Genomic DNA, 20,514 nt, shown 5'->3' with positions numbered 1-20,514 from the left:
CAGAGCGAGACAGCTAATTATTGATAAGGTGGAGGTCAACGGTTGTCGCTATATGACTCGCGAAAAATTATTTTATTGATTTTTTTTATAATTATCGGAACAGTAAGCGAAGAACAAGTTATATACAATATACGTTTCAATTTTATCGATACTACAATTCTTTTGTTACGGAATTACTACCAACTATTATATATATATATATATTTATATAGACTATGGAAAATATTTTTTCGCAATTTATTAAAAAAAAAATATGCTTACTTTGCGTGATCATATTACCATCGCATCGTAGTAATAAAAGTACGACGAAGTGAAAATAAACTGCGCACATATTGACGGTGTTGAACGGGCTGAGTGTACACAAAAAGCATCAACACTTAGTTTGAAAATTTCATAACTGTGAGAGCACCTTGTTTTTCCTTAATTTAAAGAATAGCATTCCTTCGTTCCTGAAGTATACGCAGTTCGAATATTTTCACTTATGGAGTCATTAAATCATATGAGAAATTCCTAGAACTTAACGCTCGACAAATGATGGATTACTACGAGCGACCGAAGCGCCTAAAAATGTAGGATGCGCGTGTGATAAGCTCTGAATTATAGACAATACGTCAACGTGTTAATGCGAAGGTGTTGCTTAAACCTGTTACGAAGTTCGTTTTTCGCAATCTCTGCTTTGAATAATAAAATCTTTCGAGACAAAACTTGACCCTCTGCGACGGACATTCTGTTACAGTAGGCATTTACAAAAGAAAGAATGCGAATTATCAAGCGCAGCCAGTCAAAAGCCGGCGGTAGATGCGTGCGCATCCAACGAGTCATGCGAGGACTCTCGCGATCTCTTTCTCTCTCGCATGGTGAGTCAGCAGTAGCGAGCGCACGACAGTGGTAGGAGCGTCTGCGCAGAAAATTCCACACGGCGATTACGTGCGTCAAGAGAGCGAGACTTGTCAGTCGCGCGCACGCTCGCCATCGACTTGCATTTTGTAAAGTACGTTATCATACGTACGCGATACGCACTACGCTGAGCGGAAGTCGCTTGCTACCGAATCCGAACAAGCCCAAGGGAGCCGTGCAGCGAAAAACAGTTGACGAGTCTGGCGTTGCCGTCGTGAGCGAATGGTGCATCGAGTGTAGTAAGCTAGTGTTCAAGCCGCCGTCATCCCTGCATGTGTGTACGTGCGCACCTGGTAAGAAGAGTCGTCGTCGAGGCGAGCTGCAGCAAGAGCAGCACGGGGCGGTTATGATCGTGCGGGAAAAGCCCCGCTTGCGCTCGGGGACAATGCTGCTGTTGTTCCTTGTTGTCGCAGCTCAAGCACTCGTCACTCGAGTGAGTATTATAGCTATGATTCATCCATCTTGTCTTTCGCGTGCGATATGCTCGCGGCGTAACACGCGCGCACACACACACACATGCGCGCGCAAAGCACGAGCACCACTACTACCACGCCCGCGCCGTTCCATTGCTTACTTTCGCCTCTTCAGCCCCGTTTTACGCTCGCTTGCCAACGACGGCCGTTTGTTTATCCATCGTCGTCCAGGCGACGTTCTCGACGTAATTTCGGAATTTTCGGAATTGTAACCCTGAATTGCGCGCGATTGCACGCACGATGGCGGAATTTCGAGAAAAGCCTTCTTTATCGAGGTGCACCGTAGATTTTTGCTCGCTCAAGGATCGGCCGTTATACACTTGCTCGCCTTGGCTCAGGCCTATATATCGATCAGTTGGTTAATCGAATTTCAACAAGCACGCACACGCGCGGTCGAGAGAGAGAGAGAGAGAGAGAGAGAGAGAGAGAGAGAGAGAGAGAGAGAGAGAGAGAGAGAGAGAGAGAGAGATAGATACACCTATCGATGGAACTAACCGTCAAGCGTGCGGCAACGTCGTACTTTCCGCACGGGACGTCAAATCAAAAGTGGATTTCCGTGGAAAACGTGTGCTCGAGTTGGCTCTTCTCACACGTTCCGTTATTTCAAAAAGTATCATAATCAACATGTTCGGTAAAGTAGATTTTCTCGTCCCGTATGCTTTTGCAGCCTCGCTTCGCTCGGGTGTATACATCAGGCGGGACAAGAATTTACATTCTCGCACTAGCTGGCTAATGTACTATTTGACGCGCGCAGCGCGAATCGAGCAGCGAACGGTAAAATCGAGATACGCGACGTGAAAGCAATGGCTCGCGGATGACGTCGGTCGGAGTTTTCTATAGCGCAAAGCGCGCACCTTGGCAGGCGAGGTAGCCGCGAGCTTAAATGGGAAGTGGCCGAGACGCGCTCCAGACTAGGTCATTATCAAGCCGGAAGCGCGTTCCTTACCTCCGTCCTTTGGCGCGTGCAATCGAGCAGCCGCTCTCGCCACTGCCGCGGACGAGCGACGGCCACGCGTTGCGAGCGGATCTGCTGACGAGCGGCGCGCATTACAGGTCACCGGAGAGCCAGACCAAGGCCACTGCGTCTGGTACGGCGAGTGCTACGGAGTGGCGCAGAGGAAGAACTGCCCCTACAATGGCCCGGCCAAGGAGCTCACCGACGAGAAGGCCCTGGCGATCTTCAAGCGCTACTGTCCCCACATGATTCCCAACGACGGGTCCAATCCGCTCACCTGCTGCAGCCCCGAGCAGCTCAACAGCTTCAGCAGGGGCGTCGATATGGCCTCGGCCATGCTGCAGCGCTGCCCCAGCTGCATGAGCAACTTCGCCAAGCAGGTCTGCGAATTCTCCTGCAGCCCGACGCAGTCCACCTTCGTCAACGTCACCAAAGTCGTCGCCGTCGACAGTGAGTCTCGCCTTTCCTCCCGCCACGACGCCAACGGCGTTTCCAGCTCGCGTGCAATCGACACCACTCGCACTGTTGTAGACACTAGCTACGTGGACGGCATCCAAGTTTACATGACGCCCGAGTACCTGAACGGCACGTACAAGTCGTGCAGCCGCGTGACGATGCCGAGCACGGGTTCGCTGGTCCTGGACGTAATGTGCGGCGACTATACGGCGACGCGCTGCACGCCCGAACGCTTTTTCCATTTCTTGGGCGATGCCACCAATCCCTTCGTGCCCTTCCAGATCGACTACATCTCCACCAGTCGGCCCGTCGACCGATTCGTGCCGAAGGATCCCGGTGTGACACCCTGCAACCAAGCTCTCGACGTACGTTCAACGCTCTTATCGATCTGACCCCCCCCCCCCCCCCCCAACCCGCTCGCTAATCCAGGCCCTTCTTTCTCGTCTGTCCGCAGGCCAACTCGCCGGCGTGCAGTTGCGTGGACTGCGAGGAGAGCTGTCCCGTACCGCGGCCTCTGCCTCCGCCGCCCGAACCCTTCACTCTGATGGGCTACGATGGCTACGCCATGATTATGACTGTCATCTTCATCGGTGGTAGCGCCATTTTCATCCTGTCATTTGTCTGCTTCGACAATCGCGAGAAGATTGGTAATTTGACTCTGTTTCGCTTTGCGTCTCCTTCGTCCGCGATACTCTCTCGTTCGATAAGATATTCCCGCACACCTGGACGCTCAAGAAATGTTCTCGAGATTAGCTATGCTGAATTTTTCTTTTTCTTCTTTCAATTAGTGCGACTCTCGGTGTCCGATGTGCACGACAGTTCCACTTGCATATTTTACTCTCCTTGCCGAACGTCAGAATATGCTTAGGCAAACTGAATGCTGATAGCTGTTTTATCAACGAGTGCGACTTCGAGCCTCCGCAGTACTATTTATTTTTTTTATTACAAACTCGAGAAAGCGTTTCTCTTTCATTCGATTTCTTACCGGTCTCTTTGTGTTCTCTCCCTGCCAAAAATTAGAATTGAAAACGATTTGGGCCTAATGCTTTTACGCTGAAAAGTATCATATTGACGGTTTACTTTTTACTAAAGCTTGTTGCCGTTGAAAATCAGTTATTCGACAGCTGATCCGGTGCGACTGCTATAAGAAACGCTCTAAACTTACAGTAACGAATAATTTTATCTGTTTTCTCTTACGGTATGGTTGTACAACATTTGGCAGTTCTAATTGCGAGTACGCTAATTAATCCAAATTAAACAGAAACGATTAATTCTATTAGTTGAGGAGAGGTGAAGGATTGTATGCACACTGTCCCAATTTATTGGTTGTCGTCTAACTTGCAATAGTGTTGACAAAGTTTTTATTTGATCGTCTTCCACCACAGTTCTACTAATGTTTGACATTTTTTTTATCAAGCACCAGTTCACGAAACACTTTTATTCATTTGTTCGAATAACGCGCTGATTGGAATTAATCCGATGAATTATATTTGATTCGCTCATAAATTGAGGCCATCAGCTACCAATCGGATCTCGAGTCACGTGTCATTATTGAAACTAATTCGCAATTATCGAGTCATTTAAATGGCGTGTAACCGAATTAACTGTCGGTGTGTTAGAGATATAGAGAGCTCTGAATGGCCCGCGCGTGTCGTTATTCCAGTTGGCTACTACTTTTTTATTTGCCGTTTATACAAGAAGGAGCAGAAAGAAAAAAACCTCGCTTCGCCAAGGAATTCCAATACTGCCGAGGACTGCGATTTCTTCGGATAGAGCCACGACGGCGCGAAAACCTGTTTCCTGCATAATGTATTATTCACATATACGCGATAGTCCAGGTGACGCAAGCGATTACGATTTTTCCAAATTCTTTGAGAATCGAAGGGAAATCGATCAACGATCACCCGGTATTCGGTGCACTATTTGCTCTGTTTATCTGTTTAAAACATGTTTGGTGTGTGTTTCGACAACATACATTATCACACGTTCAAGGAGCAACTCGACTTTGAAATGTGACCACTTTACATTAAGCATTTCGTACATCCGAGCTCGTATCCTTCGAGGCGTCATGTTTTCAAAAAATTCGAGAACATTTGCTTACATATATAAAAGCGCGATTTTTTTTTGGTAGAAATGGGGTGAAAGGTTGTACGCATTAATCCAAAAGCAAGGAAAAGGCAATTGATAAAATGTCGTAGAGGTAGGGAAAATGAGTTGATTAGAAAGTGTATGTACGGTATCCTGTGTGTGTGTATGTAGTTGCACGAGGGGAGGAGGTAGGCAGACAAGTGGGTAGACGTCTGGCCGCGGGTCTGCACCAACCAGGAGACGGTGCCCGCATCGCTCTCGCCGCTGACCAAGAGGACAGCCCTCTGCAATCCAAACGTTCCAGTACGTCTCGTAAATCTGTCCAAACCAAAATCTCTAACTCTGTTTGCTTGCATTTTATAGTGACGCTAATTTTTTTTTTTCAATTTTTGTTTCTACCTTGTTGTTGTTGATTAGTTCACGTAGTTGATAGATTTGCATCCAACAATTTTGTATACGCTTGTAATTTTTTTTTTTATTTCTTGAAATGAAATGTTAATTCAATACCAGGCTAATTGAAAGTCGATAATTATTGATGTGACGTATTATTCACTATATCCTGGATTAATGTTGGTATCTGAGATTGCGTGAACGCGAAGACTAAACATTAGTTATTTCAATCTTGTTGCATGCAAAGTTATCGAGCACTTTGGCTTGTGTAGCAGATCATGTTGTCGATAACTCCTGTCAATTGAACTGCATTGTTTTACATCATGCATCGCTTTGCTGTTGGCATAACTTCAGCAGTCACGTGAGAAAACAAGTCAAAAAACTGATATAAGACTTTTTGTATAACATCGTCTCGCAGTGAAAGTCTCGCTCCAAAGATGTTGCTTGTATATATGTGCGTTCTGTTCTATGTGTATCACCTGTGTTGCCGCCTGTTGTGTCAGTGTTTACGTGTGTCGCCAAACCCAATAACATGCGCTTTACCAGCTTCTACATAATACGCTGCCATTACGTTGCTACTTCTTCTTGCGCTCGTGTACGCTCGTAATGCGACATTGCGCAAGCGAATTTATGCAACGCTTAGGGCCTTTTTGCGAAGTGTAACCGACAGTTATCTATGTCACGGCTCTATCGATCTGATATTGTCCGATACGAGCCGGGCGCTTTTTTTTTTGCTCTTTGCAGCCCGCCGGTGGGAAGAGCAGCGAACGTCGCTTCGTGAGAAATTGACACGAGCGTTGTTCTTCTTGTGCTCCTCACTGGCGGCAGCGCGAACGACTCGACTTGACGAGCAGCGCCATTGCAGTGACGATAAATAATGCTTCTCTTCCTCTTTACGCTCGAGCGTTTGTCAATCGTGTCGAATTCGTCGCACAAGCGCTCTTCGCGTTAGAATCGAATTTCCGCGGTGGCGGGCATCGGTACGACGGCCGATTGTATCTCGCGTGGCGCGACGACAGAGCGTCGCGTAAACAGATTCGACGTTACATCCGCGTGTTGACAAACGCTAGGCTTACCCTTGTTTTTTTTTTTTTTTTTTTTTAATCGAATTGCAATCCAATACGTCCCTTATCATCCGCCGATTAATCGACTCTGCTGAGAGACTTGTATACCCGCGAGAGAGAAGCAAGGGAGCGAATGATAAAGAGGTAAAACATTGCGGATAGTACCCAATAAAACTGTATCTCCGTCCGTGTCGATGGAAGCGCACGAGGACGGTTTTCGCGCTCACGGAAATTCGCCACTTCGCAATTTAACCGGGACTCGATTATTATTCGATTGCGCAAGCTTTCGCGGATTACCGTGTTCTCGCGCGCTCTTGTGCGTGACCAGCGAGATTTTTTAATCGCGTGGCGGACGCTTGTGCAACGATCGCGCTTTTGATTTCAACGCGGCAATGGGAGTAATTCGCGCGCGCGCGAGAGAGGGTGTAAAGACTGGTCGGCCGACCTTTCCGCGTGGCAAGCTATACGCTTGGATTTTCGCCAAGGAGATCGTAATCGAGGGTTGGCGTGTCTTGCATATCACCTCCGTGAAGCATTGTCAATGACTCTTTTTGGCTGCATACTGTTTTTTTTTCTTCAAAGTTCTGTTCTGTACATGCTGTATTTATTGTCTGCGCTGTATCATATATTGTACATAGCTAGTAGCGTCGGCGCACTCTCAGAAAAAGAGAGAGAGAGAGAGAGAGAAAGAAAGAAAGAAAGAAAGAAAGAAAAAAAGAAAGAAAGAAAGAAAGAAAGAAAGAAAGAAAGAAAGAAAGAAAGAGAGAAGAGTGAGAGAGGGGGAGGTTGTTGAGAATTATCGGAAGGCGCTAACACGAAAGCGCAAGTCGCCGCTGAGCGAAGAGAGGAACCAAAACTCTCACTCTCTCTCTCCCCGTCGAGAGCGAGCAGGGAAGTACTCATGAAGTGACATTGATCGTCTCTAGGTGTGATCTCGGCCGACGATTTGCCGTCGATTCTGCGGGACGAGACTTCGACCTTTCTCGAGCGCCTCGGCGCTAATACCGACAAGTTCCTGCAGAAATTCTTCTGCCGCTGGGGCACCGGTGAGTATCGCGCGTGGGATCTCCGCCAATTCGGACGGCTCTCGACCACTCGCGCCGTGCTCAGTCATCGCTCTACCTTCCCTCGGCTACGGGCAATTGCACTCTCGCCGATGCATTCATTTCGGCCCCGGTTTTGTCGCTAAATTTCAATTTCCGATCTGCACGATCGAGTGCCCTTTCTCTTTTCTCGAGATTAATGCGCGCTGCCGGCGACGAGGCGTTTCCGACGTCGAAACCCGACTTGGTCGGTGCCGGGACGATCGTCGAGATCCTTTACACGGCAAGCTTTCGACACTACGGATTGGCGTGTCGAAACGCGATTGAACGTCGAGGAAGAAGACGCGATGGAAGCGCGATTGTCGGGCGAAAAGTGACTCGACACGCCGCTCGTCTCGTAAACGAAGCAGATAACTCTTCTTTTTTAGGCCACGCGGAACACTTCTTTCGTGAATATTTTTATCAGCCTGCGATTAGATTACAATCCACTGCGATAAAGACGATCGATCCAAACAAAATAACAGATTCATTCTAAAAAACAAACAATCATAAAAACTTGCTGCTCGAAGATCGCGCGTCGGTCATTCAATTCGCACGTCCAGTTAAATCCGACGCTGAACTTTGAAGCGAATCCAGATAAGCGAATGGCACACGATTCGAAAGAATGCCACCATGCCGTCGGCCTTCCGCCGACATCTGCGCAAACGTCCGCAAGCTCCCGTCAACGACGCAATACACGACGACGACTATGAACTCGCAAGTACGCACGTTTGACGTTGCCTCGGATACGCGATCGCTCTCGATGCTTTTTTTTCGACAGACGTAACGTTTTGCAATCACCCCGAGATTCCCTCGAGGATTGACAAACGAGAACGTCGAATGATAAGAAAAATTGCGCCGAGCATTGTTTGACGTTGACGGGAGACGCACAAATTATAATGCTCGGAAGCGTTTCGACGCGTGAAAATTCACTCGGCTCGATTTCTAAATGACCAACCTGGGCGATTCGTCAATGGGGAATGGTGCGGGCGGTCGACAACGCACGAGCGATCAATCGATATCTGCGGCCATGCCCGCGTGGACAAGCAGTGGCTCCTTTGGCGCGCGCGTTCCGCTCTGGCACTCGACTCGCTTTCGCTCGAACGTATTTTCTTGCTCGCAGTGTGCGCGACCTACCCGCTGGCGGTTCTGTTTGGCGGCTTCATTTTAGTCTTGCTGCTGGGCTTTGGTATCAAGTTCTTACACGTCACCACCGACCCTGTGGAATTGTGGGCGTCGCCCAACTCACGATCACGAGTGGAGAGGCAGTACTTTGACAGCCACTTCGAGCCCTTCTACAGAACTGAGCAGATTATTATCACTTCCGTGGGGCTACCGCCGGTGAGTTGATATCTCTCTCTCTCTCTCTCTCTCTCTCGCTCTTTCTCTCTTTCTCTCTCTCTCTCTCATGGATTACGCGACCACGTGCAATCCGAACACTCGACTTCCCAGTGCAAATCATTTGCAATAGTGAGTCAGTCAGCCTTGCACGGTGATGCATTTTTCTTTGATTTGTGTTGCCGTCAAATGAAACGCCAGTTAGTCATGGACACCTGTGATATTTCATTGATGCTTTTTCTTCAATTTTAACGATGGCGCCTTCACTGCAGTTACAAAGTCTGCGATACGACTTGTTATGATAATTTTTTTTGTGCATCTTTCCGTCAGATTGAGCATCCAACGTCGAACGGCAAAATCACGTTCGGTCCTGTCTTCAACGAGAAATTTATGAAAACTGTGCTCGAGCTTCAAGAGGGTATCAAAGCAATTGTCACTCCGAATAACTATACTCTGGCCAACATTTGCTTTGCGCCGCTTTCCGCCGCCTACACCGGCCCTACTACCGTGTCGAAGTGCGCTATTCAGAGTGTCTGGGGTTACTGGCAAGATAATCTCGAAGAGTTCGAAAACAGTCACGTTGACGACAACAATTTCACAGTCAACTACTTGGATACTTTTATATCATGCTCTCAGTAAGTTCGTCCTTTTTAATAACATCGAACCAGTTTCAATGGAGTAACGTTGTCATTAATGGGACTTTTTTGATTCAGAAATCCCTACAGTACCACTTGTCTGGCCCAATACGGTGGCCCCGTAGAACCAGCAATAGCAATGGGTGGATTCATCAAACCTGGTGAAAATCTACGCAATGTCAACTACGAGAAAGCAACCGCTATTATCCTAACTATTTTGGTCAACAACCACCACAACAAGTCCATGTTAGTACCGGCAATGGAGTGGGAGAAGAGCTACATTGAATTCATGAAAAACTGGACCAAGACTAGAAAGCCAGCTTACATGGATCTCGCCTTCACATCCGAGAGATCCATCGAAGATGAACTCAACAGAGAGTCGCAATCGGATGTCTTGACAATTCTTGTGTCCTACATCATTATGTTCGCTTACATCGCCATCTCACTTGGGCAGATCAGATCGTGCAACAGATTTTTGATCGATTCGAAAATCACGCTCGGTTTGGGTGGTGTTCTGATTGTATTGGCATCGGTCGTGAGTTCTGTCGGTTTCTTTGGTTACATGGGACTACCAGCCACGCTAATCATCATCGAAGTCATTCCCTTCCTCGTATTAGCCGTGGGCGTAGACAATATTTTCATTCTCGTGCAGACGCATCAGCGCGAAGGACGACGACCTGACGAATCGATCCCGGAACATATAGGCCGCACGCTTGGGCAAGTTGGACCGAGTATGCTGTTGACTAGTGTTTCCGAGAGTTGCTGCTTCTTCCTCGGTGGACTGTCCGACATGCCTGCCGTCAAAGCGTTTGCTTTGTACGCTGGTATGGCGTTGCTCATAGACTTTATACTTCAAATTACGTGTTTCGTGAGCCTACTCACGTTGGACACGCTTAGACAAGCCGTACGTATTGCAAGCTCTGACATTATTCTCTTGATCATTTTCCTTCGTTAATGAATTATTTATTTCAGAATAATAGATTAGATATATGCTGCTTCATCAGAGGCTCTAAAAAAGACAGCGGTGAAGAGGCCGTGGACGGACTGCTGTATAAAATTTTCAAAGCGGCCTATGTACCACTTTTGATGAAGAAATGGGTTCGCGCAGCAGTTATGATTATTTTCTTTGGCTGGCTGTGTACAAGTATAGCCGTGGTTCCTCACATCGAAATCGGCTTGGACCAAGAGTTGTCGATGCCAGAAGACAGTTTCGTTTCGAAATACTTTCAGTTCTTGAACACGTATCTTTCAATTGGACCACCTGTGTATTTCGTTGTCAAGCAAGGCTTGAACTATTCTGATCCGTCAGTTCAAAATTTGGTGTGTAGTGGAACGTATTGTAACTCTGACTCTGTGACGTCACAAATTTTTGTCGCTTCGGAATTATCAAATAGGTAAATATTTTGGAATATAACTTTTATTACTGAATTTCACGAAATCACAATGAAAATGTTTTCTTTAGGACTTATATTGCTAAGCCAGCAGCTTCGTGGTTAGACGACTATTTTGACTGGGCAGCCTTGAATAAAACGTGTTGTAAATATAACGAAACTGATGGATCATTTTGCCCTCATTCCTGTAAGTATAAAACACGGAATTGATAATTTATTTCATAATCTTTTTTATTATCCTTATCGATTTAATATTTTCTAGCTTACGTAAGTGAATGTCGTGTTTGTGAAATTAATAAACAACCGCCTTTCAATCGCCCAACGTCAAGCGAGTTTGAAAAGTTTGTGCCCTTCTTTTTGCAAGACAATCCTGACCCTTTCTGCGCTAAGGGAGGCCACGCAGCCTACGGTAATGGCGTTAATTACAAACTTAATGCAAAAACTCGCTTGGCTCAAGTCGAAGCATCCTACTTTATGGCATACCACACTATATTGAAAACGTCCTACGACTATTACGAGTCAATGAGACAAGCTCGACTAGTATCGGCTAACATTACAAATATGTTGAATACCAATTTGCAAAAGTACGGTTACAAAGAAGAAGTCGAAGTGTTCCCATACAGTGTCTTCTATGTATTCTACGAACAGTACTTAACGATGTGGCCTGATACTCTCAAAAGTATTGGCATCTCGTTGTTTGCCATATTCTTGGTAACGTTCCTACTTATGGGCCTTGACATCTTCTCGTCGCTCGTCGTCATTATCACAATCACGATGATCGTTGTGAATATTGGAGGTCTGATGTATTGGTGGCATATCACACTTAACGCAGTTTCTCTGGTGAATCTTGTCATGGTGAGTTTCGATAGCTCTGATGTGATAAAAATGACAAGGCACTAATGAGAAAATGACTTCTAATTTTCCTTTTAGGCTGTTGGTATTGCCGTGGAATTCTGCAGTCACTTGGTACATTCTTTCTCTGTCTCCGTGCATTCGACAAGAATCGAGCGGGTAGCCGATGCACTTACGAACATGGGCAGCTCGGTATTTAGTGGTATTACTCTTACCAAATTTGGAGGAATTATCGTCCTTGGCTTTGCAAAAAGTCAAATTTTCAAAGTAAGCGCGCTTATTGTCGTCTTTACATTTCTGCTAGAATAGACTATTAAATAAATTCTTACAAACATTGCGTATGATTTTTAGGTATTCTACTTTAGGATGTATTTGGGTATCGTGCTTTTCGGGGCCACACATGGTCTCATTTTTCTACCCGTCCTTTTAAGTTATATTGGTAAGTCACGTCACTTTAATGTTATTCTCGTTTAAAACAGTTCTCGTGCTAACATCGTATGCGCTCTGCAGTGACCAAGATTTTTTTTTTCGTTAACCGATATCAGATACTATGAATCAAATTAACGATTGCAATAATATCAGAACGTTAAGGCTGGGAATACGCGCAAATTTACTAATTCCAACTTGATAGTTGAAGACGTCGCGAAAACCAGTATTCTTTTTTTAATTCGCTATTTATCGAATCACGATTATTCGTGATTCTAGGCTCGCCTATGAACAGAGAGAAGCTGGCCAATCACAAGAGAGCAATGCGGGGCAATATGGACAACGTGCAAGAGACCTCATTGAACCATCGTGTAAGCAAACCCAAATCTCCTACACCCACAATTACACCTAGCTTCCGGGTGATTGATAACGATGGATAGGTATGGTACCTGTCCAAAGTCCAACCGACAATCCGAATTATTGTGTAATCTTTGCAAAGTATGTCGTAACTTCCGTGTTTCGTACCATACTTTGCGTAAATGTCGATGCCGTGATTCTTGAATTATTCACTTGAATTATGGTACGTGCTTCATCAGCTATCAGTTGGCGTTTTTTAGCGTCTGTATGATTTTTTGTACGCTTAAATTTAGTTATGCACTCCTTATTTTATGTTTGTAAATTATGTGTTTGGGCTTTATGTTTGTGCACAATGTTGTAATGTTATCTGTGTTTTATGCATTGATGAAAATTTGCTCTACATTTTAGTAGACAAACGTTGTAAATTTTTTGGCGCCAATAACATTCGCTTTAGTTATTTTTTTCTTAACGAAAACGAAATTCTTTAAAAATGTTTTGTTATAATTTTTTTATGATTAATTAGGGAAGTAAAAATAGCGCTGAAAGTATAACGATTGGCCGCATAATTGTAATGTTATTTTTGTACGCATCAAATGCTCGAATTGTTAACGATGATTCGACGAAAATAAAACGAAACCTTTTCTTATAATAATGGTTTTTAATTTATTTTCAATCGTTGCAAATTAAATAGGGCAATTTGGTGCTAATCATGCAAATCATTTGCCTAGTGACTTATCTACTGAAAAGTGTTTATCATTTTTTCGTGACTTCATATATTAAAATGTCGAACACTTGAATTTTCTAATGCATTACTTTCACAACACTTCCTATTTTGCTTTTTTAATTTTATTAAGTAATATATCATCTAATTATATCGCTATTTCATATAACACACTTTTGCATTTTCTCTTGTGATTTGTTGGCTTTTGAAGGAAGGTAGGTGTAACGTCGTCACGATAATCAAACTCAATAACCAGCCAAAATCGTAAAATTTGACGGTCCGATTTGATACTAACGGAATATCCTAGAGGTGTAAATAAATTCTCTAGTGCGTACTTGGTCTATTCGGTTTCAGTCTGCAATCTATCGAGCTTTTTTTTTACGTTAACGCTTCCGACGTATAATCGATTATCAATTAGTAGACCTAGCGGGCCCTTCCCAGCACAAACATTAATGAGTGAGTGCTTATTGCAGACATGATGTCCCATCGACGACGACGAGAGATCGAGCAGCACAGGGGAGGGAGAAGAGGAGCAGGGGGACGAGGCGATCGGCCAAACGACCACAAACATCCCGACAGTTCAGCCGCACCTCTGCTCCTCGCTGACCCTGGTCAAGGTCCTTCCAAAACCTACGCCAGTATAACCAATGTCAATGACGCCGACGACGTTAATTTCCATGACACTTCGTAGGCCGACACAGTTGGCTCTGGTTGATTGGCGAGCGCCAATATCTTTTTCTATTGCCAGCTGCTGGACGACAAAGCAAATTTGTCTATAGATAAAAAAAGCCGGTTCCCCATCGATCGACTTTGCCTATGCATTTTTCACTTGACGCCCCATCAGAGAAGCATATTTTTTTAAAAACTAATACGTATTTGTATCAATCAACTTTAGATGATTTTCATTCGAAGTCGCCTTCTCGCAAGTGTTCTCACTAGAAAATCTTTCTTCGGGAACGATGGCCATACGCTTTGCAACACCTTGTATAATTTTAGGTTTTAATTTACATATGTATATGGCGATCGAGAAAAAGCTAGCTTCGCTGATAAATGACCGCTCGAATTGACTTGGTGATTTTTTGCCGGAAATTGTTGGAGATGTCTAGTTTGCTCAGCAATACTTATAAGTATTGGAAAATTTTTGTTTTAGAAAAAATAAAAAACATCGGCTATTGGCATTCAATCGCCAAAGTTCGATCTGGCCTACGGTTATCAGCAGTTCGCGGCTAGCTATATTTACATTGATTTTGAATCTTTCTCGGGGCAAGTCATGAGGGTTTTTACTGACCTCCGATATCCATAAATATTTTCAGTATACACGCTGTTAAGCGTTATTTATTTGCTCATTTATTTTTCATGCTAATGCCAAGAAAAAAAAACAAGTCCATTATATCTAACTCGACAGGGCATGAATACTATAAACCAAATTTTTAGGAATGCTAATGTTTCAATGTTATGAAAATTAAATAATTAATATTTGATTGTTGCTCGTCTGAACAACGAATTTATCATAAGTCAGTATTGCGATTGGCATTGTGTCGATGTAAAATTTTCTTTGCGATCAAATTCATGTAAAAAACAAGTGTAATCAGTATTGAAAATTCAAAATTTATATCGTGCTTTTGTATATTGTTAAGTAAGTTTTTATTGCGTGCAATAAAATGGCAGAGTGTTTTTTCTAAAAAAGAGAAAAAAACGTTACGGCGTGTTGATGATGAATAAGCCTTCAACCAGTTTACTATAACGAATAAAAATATTTATGTACTTTACGGGTTTTAAGTGTAGAAAATATGGTACGAATGAGAATTTTATAGTAAAGGCTTCTGAAAGTTTTCAGGTAACAAATAGAACATCTGTGCAACAGGTGCAATAGACAGTAGATTTCAAAATCAATCTTGATTTTTTTTACTAATCGCAGTCATTAACAACGTGAAACTCAGTTTCAACTTAAAAGTTTTAGTGACACGTCAAAACCATAATTTTCATCAAGTCTTTCCACTACATTTAATACATTTGTAAGGGGCCTATGCACTAATTTTTAAGTTTCTTAATTGTATGAAGTTTCGCTGGTTTTTTTCTTGAAACGCGCTGTAGACATTGAGTGTAAAAATTCGATAGCCGTTCGTTTTACGATCAAATGATAAGCGCAAAAGGAAGTATATATTTAAATGAGATGTTCAGCTTTTGAAGCGCTAAAGCACTGAAAACTGTGATATGTGCTTAAAAATCGAGCTGTTACGAATTTTATAATCAACTGCCCAATGAAGGGTCTCATAATCATAATATTTTCAGTCTCGATTCGACAGCGATTCTTTTGTATATCAGTGATCGGCGAATGGCGCGGTCTGGGGCGCTCTATCCAAAACCATTTTGTTTTCAATGAGCCGCATCGAGTATCGGGCATCACACAAGTGCACGCGATTCTTCGTTGGATTTCAATCAAAACGTTTTATATACAGCAAACAATTTTTATACAAATTCAGTAAATTAACATAGACGAAATACGACGAAGCGAGGAAATGTTCATAGAAGTATTATTGTCTGTACATTTCGAATTTTGGGATGAATGATTTGCGAAATAAAAAGATGTAAAAATAAAGTAAAAGTTGATGTTTGACAAGAACCTCTTATTATTTGAAGTAACCTTTCAACTCCTTAAAATTTCAGTTTTTTCGTAAAACGATCAATCATTCAGTATCATTTTTATTAATATTAAACGATAATGGATGGTTGAAAGAATGGGTAAATATCACAGAATATTGAAGCCTGGCTTAAATTTGCTCATCCTAGTTATTGACACATTCGTGTAAGAACACTCTTGAAAACAATGCAATAGATATACCAAAACAAACTGCCATTACCTTCGGTAACAAAAACTTGTCATAATGAATATTATTTTGATCATGCCATACTTACAAAAATGATTTATATTAGATAATGGTGTGCTGTGCTTCAATGTAAATGATCCATTCTTGGCCTCTTATGGAGTTGAAGATCCTGAATTTGCTATCATTCAATTAGCACAGATTACATAACGATCAGCACTAAGTAAAATATCTCTTGACAAAGAATTCAAAAAAGAGAAGGCTTGAATATATATATAATTGTCGAGAATATAAATAATGCTAATGCAGCATAGAGAGTAGCTTGACTTTGTTATGAAATTCGTAATGGTTTTGATTAGTGATTTCATAATCAATTTTTGAACTTCATTTTTATTTGCTTATCTATATAGGTGATATAAGATTTCCACAATGAGCTCATGAAATTATGCAGATGCAAGTAGAAGCAGAAAGAAAAGAGAGCAGTCATATTCTCGAGTCAGAAGGAATTAGAGAAGCTGATGTTAATATAACGGAGGGTAAAAAATAAATAAAAATTCTTGCCTCTGTTAATTATAATAATTTGATTTCAACATTTTATAGTAAAATAAGGTGTTGCCTACTCTCTCTAAAAAAATTTTTTTTCAGGCTGAAAAACAAGAATTTATCAATGAAGTGAATGGTAAAGCAAAAGCTATACTTGCAGTTACATCAGCTCGTGCGAAAGGACTGAAAATTATTGCTGCTTCTTTGGACGATAGACATAGAATAAGTTGAGCTGCACTGGATCATATTGGAACATTCGACGACTATGCTATGTGCATAGTAAAATTTTATCAAATTTTTAATTTATTCTTTAACGCGCACCGTCGCCGCGTGGGTCTGTTGTGCAGGCGAGATACTCAACAAGAAAAGGCCCAAACGGTAGGCGCTTCAACGTGTCTCGTTGAGAGAGAACTGCGATTTATACATTTATGTTAGATTAAAATGAAAACAAATTCAATGACAAGTGAAAATCGGAATCTTGGGAGCGATTGCACACCGTATTTCGGCAAGGTAAAGATGAGATTTTCGGGTGTGCAATCGCAGTATTATACCGATGCTCGTACATACACGCGCATTTTCGTTTAGATGTAGCTGGTCCCCAAACAGTTAGCATAATTTGGAAGAAATTGAGAGAGGTTTATTAAACGAAAATGGGATTTCTTCGCTTAGTTGTCCGCAATCGTTTCATTATTTACTAATGTTATAGTATTAGCGTTTCATGTGAGTAAAATTGAAACCAAATTTACACTAAAAAATACATTGAATTATCTGAATTTATTGCTTATTCAGGTTTCTTTAAAAATAAAAGAAGATGTAATGGCATGAACAAGCTTCTAAACCAATAGTTGTACTTTTTCATGAAAAATGTTACTTTAAACGATTTTACTCTTTATAGTGAAGTCAGATTTATTCTGCAATCGAAATGTATCCATGAATATCCATATTACGTATACAAACAAATTACATTAATGAATGAAAATTTACTATGCCACTTCAATCAACGTGAATTAATTCATAGAAAAATTAGAACGCATTGACAGCCACCTTGGCAGCACGCTAATAGACTAGTACATTTCTTTGGACGCAATAACGGGACAATTTCTGTTAGCGAGATTGTTTCCCAACACATGCCTATCGCAGTAGACCCATCTTACAACTAGAATTTAAGAAAGAACAACCCGATTCGAATTAGCAAACAGCCGAGCTTTCGATCGAGGAAATTGGGAACTCAGTGGGGAGTTACTGAGTATCACTGTAACAAAGACTAGGTCTTTGATCTTCTGGCTACAGAAACTCAGTTTCTGCGTTCTCGCGGGTCAGGCTTCTTTGGCTTCAACAGAATACGAAAAGGCTCAACTCGTTTATGGCAAGCCAAATCGCGCACATCTGGAGCTTTATACAACGCATCCCGGGATGACAAGGAGGGCGATCAAAGCTCAGCATGGTTGCTGTTTTAAAGCGCGGTAGAAGGGAGAATACAGAGACGCGTAATATTGCGTTTATAAACGCCGCTCACTGTCTTCATGGAAGCCACTCTTGCGATGCCGTCACTCTCAGGAAAAACCTCCAAGACCACACCCAGAGGCCAACGTGCGCAGTGAGTCAAGTCGTCCATGAGGATCACCACCATCCCTGATGAGAGTTCGCCGTTGGAAGAATGCCACTTATGGCGGATCTGAAGTTCATGAAGGTATTCCTTGTGCCACTTGGACCAAAACGTCTGCCTGGCCTTGGCAAGGAATCTGGCACTGAAATCAAAGATTTCTCGGGTAAAACGTTGAATGGACGTTCTATTAATAAATGGGCTGGGGTTACAGCTAAAGGGTCGTTGGGATCTGAGGACAACGCACATAAGGGGCGAGAATTTAAGATCGCTTCGATCTCGATGAGGAGAGTTTCAAGTTGTTCGTACGTAACTTGCTGATTGAGAATCCGCTTTAAATGATGCTTGAAGCTTTTGACGGTTGCTTCCCAAAGTCCTCCAAAATGCGGCGATAGTGGGGGATTGAAGTGCCATTGGATACGTATAGCAATAAAATGTTCCCCAATCTCCTTCTGGACCTCTGATCGTTCGAATAGATCGTAGAGTTCTTGGAGTTCCCTATTTGCCCCCACAAAATTCGTCCCATTATCGGAAAAAAGATGACTAGGAATACCGCGACGAGGGACAAACCTTTGAAACGCGGATAGGAATTTTTCGGTCGATTAGCGCCATCATGAGCCTCGTTCGCATAACCATACGCGTACTCATACGCATACACAAACATGTAACGTCGCAACGGAACTCAAGCTGTCCTGGCCGCCTGGCGTTGTACGAGCTAAAGATCGCCTCGTAGCTAAAAATACTTGTGCGTTTTTAAGTTTGCATCATTTGCTTGTCTGAACTATTTCGACATCAAACTGTGAGTCAAATTTTTTATATTCCTCAAAAATTCAGCAGAATTATTCTTAAAAATATTTTAAGCATCATATTTTAGTTAAACGTAGTCAGATCGTCAAGCTACTTTTTGTAGCGATGACAAAGAGAATGCGTATTTTTTGCTGTTTTCGTGAGTGCCTGCACACGCTGCATCTCTTCGTAACATATCTGCTCGCCTTATGTTATTTTATTTTCTTTTTCTATGTTGGCGGATCGTGCGTTTTATTTCAATACATGAAAAACGAAGTAGAAAAAAGTTGTTTTTCAAAATAACTTGTATGATTGTAAATCGAATTTATTATTTAGTGTAAACTTCAATATTTTTCACATTTAAAAAACGACAGAACAAAGACTCTTAAATAGTTTATTTGTATATTGGAATAATAAGATTATAATATTACTATCGTCTTCTTCGCTCTCTTCCATTTATACCATGACCACCTCTGCCTCCTTTTCCTGCACATCATCTACCTTTTGCAGCTCCTGAAGATTGTTGGTTATTGAAACAATAAATATTAATTTTCTCTTGATTTCACATACGTTTGTTTGTATTTTAGGCTGGTATAGTTTATTTAATAGTTTATTATTCTTTTTTGTTCTTTCGAAAATACGCGCCCCTCATAAATCCCTAGAACTGGTCTGCGCACAGTGGTTGCGCAATGGCTCATGTGTCAATTTATTTATTTTTTAAAGTGTCAACCTTTTTTGGAAACGCCCACCTAGCTTCAACAACAATGAGTTATACGGAAAAGAATGTAGCTATTGTTAACAAGTAACTTTCAATTTTGATTGTCTAGTAAAATGCATCATACTTCTGTTATTAATATGATTTTTTATTTATAGAATCTTGGAAACAACGAATTATTACGAAATATTGAATATACCACAGAATGCAACAAATAAAGATATTAAAGCTGCTCATCGTCAATTAGCACTTCAAGTTCATCCAGACAAAAACAATTGTCCAAATGCAAAAAAAGCTTTCCAAAGTCGGTAATGAAATTTAGAGTTTATCATAATTTTCTTTAAATGCATTTAAATTCTTGCAGATGTACGTATAGCTACAGCAATATTATTAGATGAAGAGAAAAGAAAACAATATGATCGAAGTTTGAAATTTGGAGGACTAAAGTTGGATCAATTGAATCTGTCAGGTACTCTATGATTTATTTTTATTTGTTCATTTGTATGATTAGTTTGGTATTGGCATAAATGAAAATATTTTTCATTTTTCGAAGATGATGCTATCGATGCAATCTTGATGGGAGCTGGGTTAGCCAGTTTTGTAGGTATTGCAGCAGGTTTGTGGGCTTTGTACGGCTGGATTAAAAGTCCAAAGAAGGATGAATCAAAATATACCAGATAAAAAAAATTAAAACCTTCACTTCAGTGAAACTCAGACTTCAGTCTGTTTTATTTGTCTCTCTATTTTATATTATTAACTGAAAAACAATTAACTTTTATTGTCTAGTCAATAAAGAGGATTTTATATTATCAAACGTATGTTTTACTCATTTAACGCCAATAAAATAAGAGTAAGCCTTAAAGCTGAACCAGAGTTTGTCGTCCACGTCAGATATGAATATTCTCCCCTCTCTCGTG

The 20,514-nt window shown here is 42.1% G+C and overlaps 2 protein-coding genes and 1 pseudogene across 4 annotated transcripts; all 3 read left to right on the top strand.

Annotated features, from left to right (window-relative positions):
• The first annotated feature begins 871 nt into the window (after window positions 1-871).
• LOC131673244 (NPC intracellular cholesterol transporter 1) lies at window positions 872-15,739 on the top strand. 3 transcript variants are annotated; one of them, XM_058951096.1, is made up of 15 exons: window positions 872-1,330; window positions 2,424-2,775; window positions 2,857-3,146; window positions 3,236-3,428; window positions 5,041-5,172; window positions 7,250-7,369; window positions 8,529-8,746; window positions 9,074-9,378; window positions 9,457-10,282; window positions 10,351-10,772; window positions 10,841-10,956; window positions 11,032-11,624; window positions 11,700-11,888; window positions 11,973-12,060; window positions 13,599-15,739. In XM_058951096.1, the coding sequence occupies exons 1-15, from the start codon at window positions 1,244-1,246 to the stop codon at window positions 13,814-13,816; spliced, it is 4,149 nt and encodes a 1,382-aa protein (XP_058807079.1). In that variant the 5' UTR covers window positions 872-1,243; the 3' UTR covers window positions 13,817-15,739. The 3 variants fall into 3 exon arrangements, with proteins under 3 accessions (XP_058807079.1, XP_058807080.1, XP_058807081.1); XM_058951097.1 differs by lacking the exon at window positions 13,599-15,739 and adding an exon at window positions 12,327-13,547; XM_058951098.1 differs by lacking the exon at window positions 5,041-5,172.
• On the top strand, window positions 15,688-16,724 carry LOC131673245 (stomatin-like protein 2, mitochondrial; annotated as a pseudogene).
• Window positions 16,725-18,794: 2,070 nt separating this feature from the next.
• LOC131673212 (dnaJ homolog subfamily B member 12-like) lies at window positions 18,795-20,438 on the top strand. The gene is made up of 5 exons (XM_058951035.1): window positions 18,795-18,895; window positions 19,606-19,684; window positions 19,756-19,901; window positions 19,962-20,066; window positions 20,151-20,438. The coding sequence occupies exons 2-5, from the start codon at window positions 19,647-19,649 to the stop codon at window positions 20,276-20,278; spliced, it is 417 nt and encodes a 138-aa protein (XP_058807018.1). The 5' UTR covers window positions 18,795-18,895; window positions 19,606-19,646; the 3' UTR covers window positions 20,279-20,438.
• The last annotated feature ends 76 nt before the right edge of the window (window positions 20,439-20,514 follow it).

The sequence above is a fragment of the Phymastichus coffea genome, unplaced genomic scaffold (assembly GCF_024137745.1).
Source record: "Phymastichus coffea isolate CEN01 unplaced genomic scaffold, Cenicafe_Pcof_1.1 PCOF00170, whole genome shotgun sequence".
Classification (NCBI taxonomy): domain Eukaryota; kingdom Metazoa; phylum Arthropoda; class Insecta; order Hymenoptera; family Eulophidae; genus Phymastichus; species Phymastichus coffea.
Note: the sequence above shows the minus strand (reverse complement) of the source record. Positions and strands in the feature narration are given on the sequence as shown.

Bases quoted from the DNA above. Each gene is read 5' to 3' on its own strand.
- LOC131673244 (XM_058951096.1), top strand. From the start codon at position 1,244: ATGATCGTGCGGGAAAAGCCCCGCTTGCGCTCGGGGACAATGCTGCTG. The intron at 8,747-9,073 runs GTGAGTTGATAT...TCTTTCCGTCAG, and splicing joins CTTCCGTGGGGCTACCGCCG to ATTGAGCATCCAACGTCGAA. The intron at 11,625-11,699 runs GTGAGTTTCGAT...TTTTCCTTTTAG, and splicing joins CTCTGGTGAATCTTGTCATG to GCTGTTGGTATTGCCGTGGA.
- LOC131673212 (XM_058951035.1), top strand. From the start codon at position 19,647: ATGAGTTATACGGAAAAGAATGTAGCTATTGTTAACAA. The intron at 19,685-19,755 runs GTAACTTTCAAT...TTTTATTTATAG, and splicing joins AATGTAGCTATTGTTAACAA to AATCTTGGAAACAACGAATT. The intron at 19,902-19,961 runs GTCGGTAATGAA...AAATTCTTGCAG, and splicing joins TGCAAAAAAAGCTTTCCAAA to ATGTACGTATAGCTACAGCA.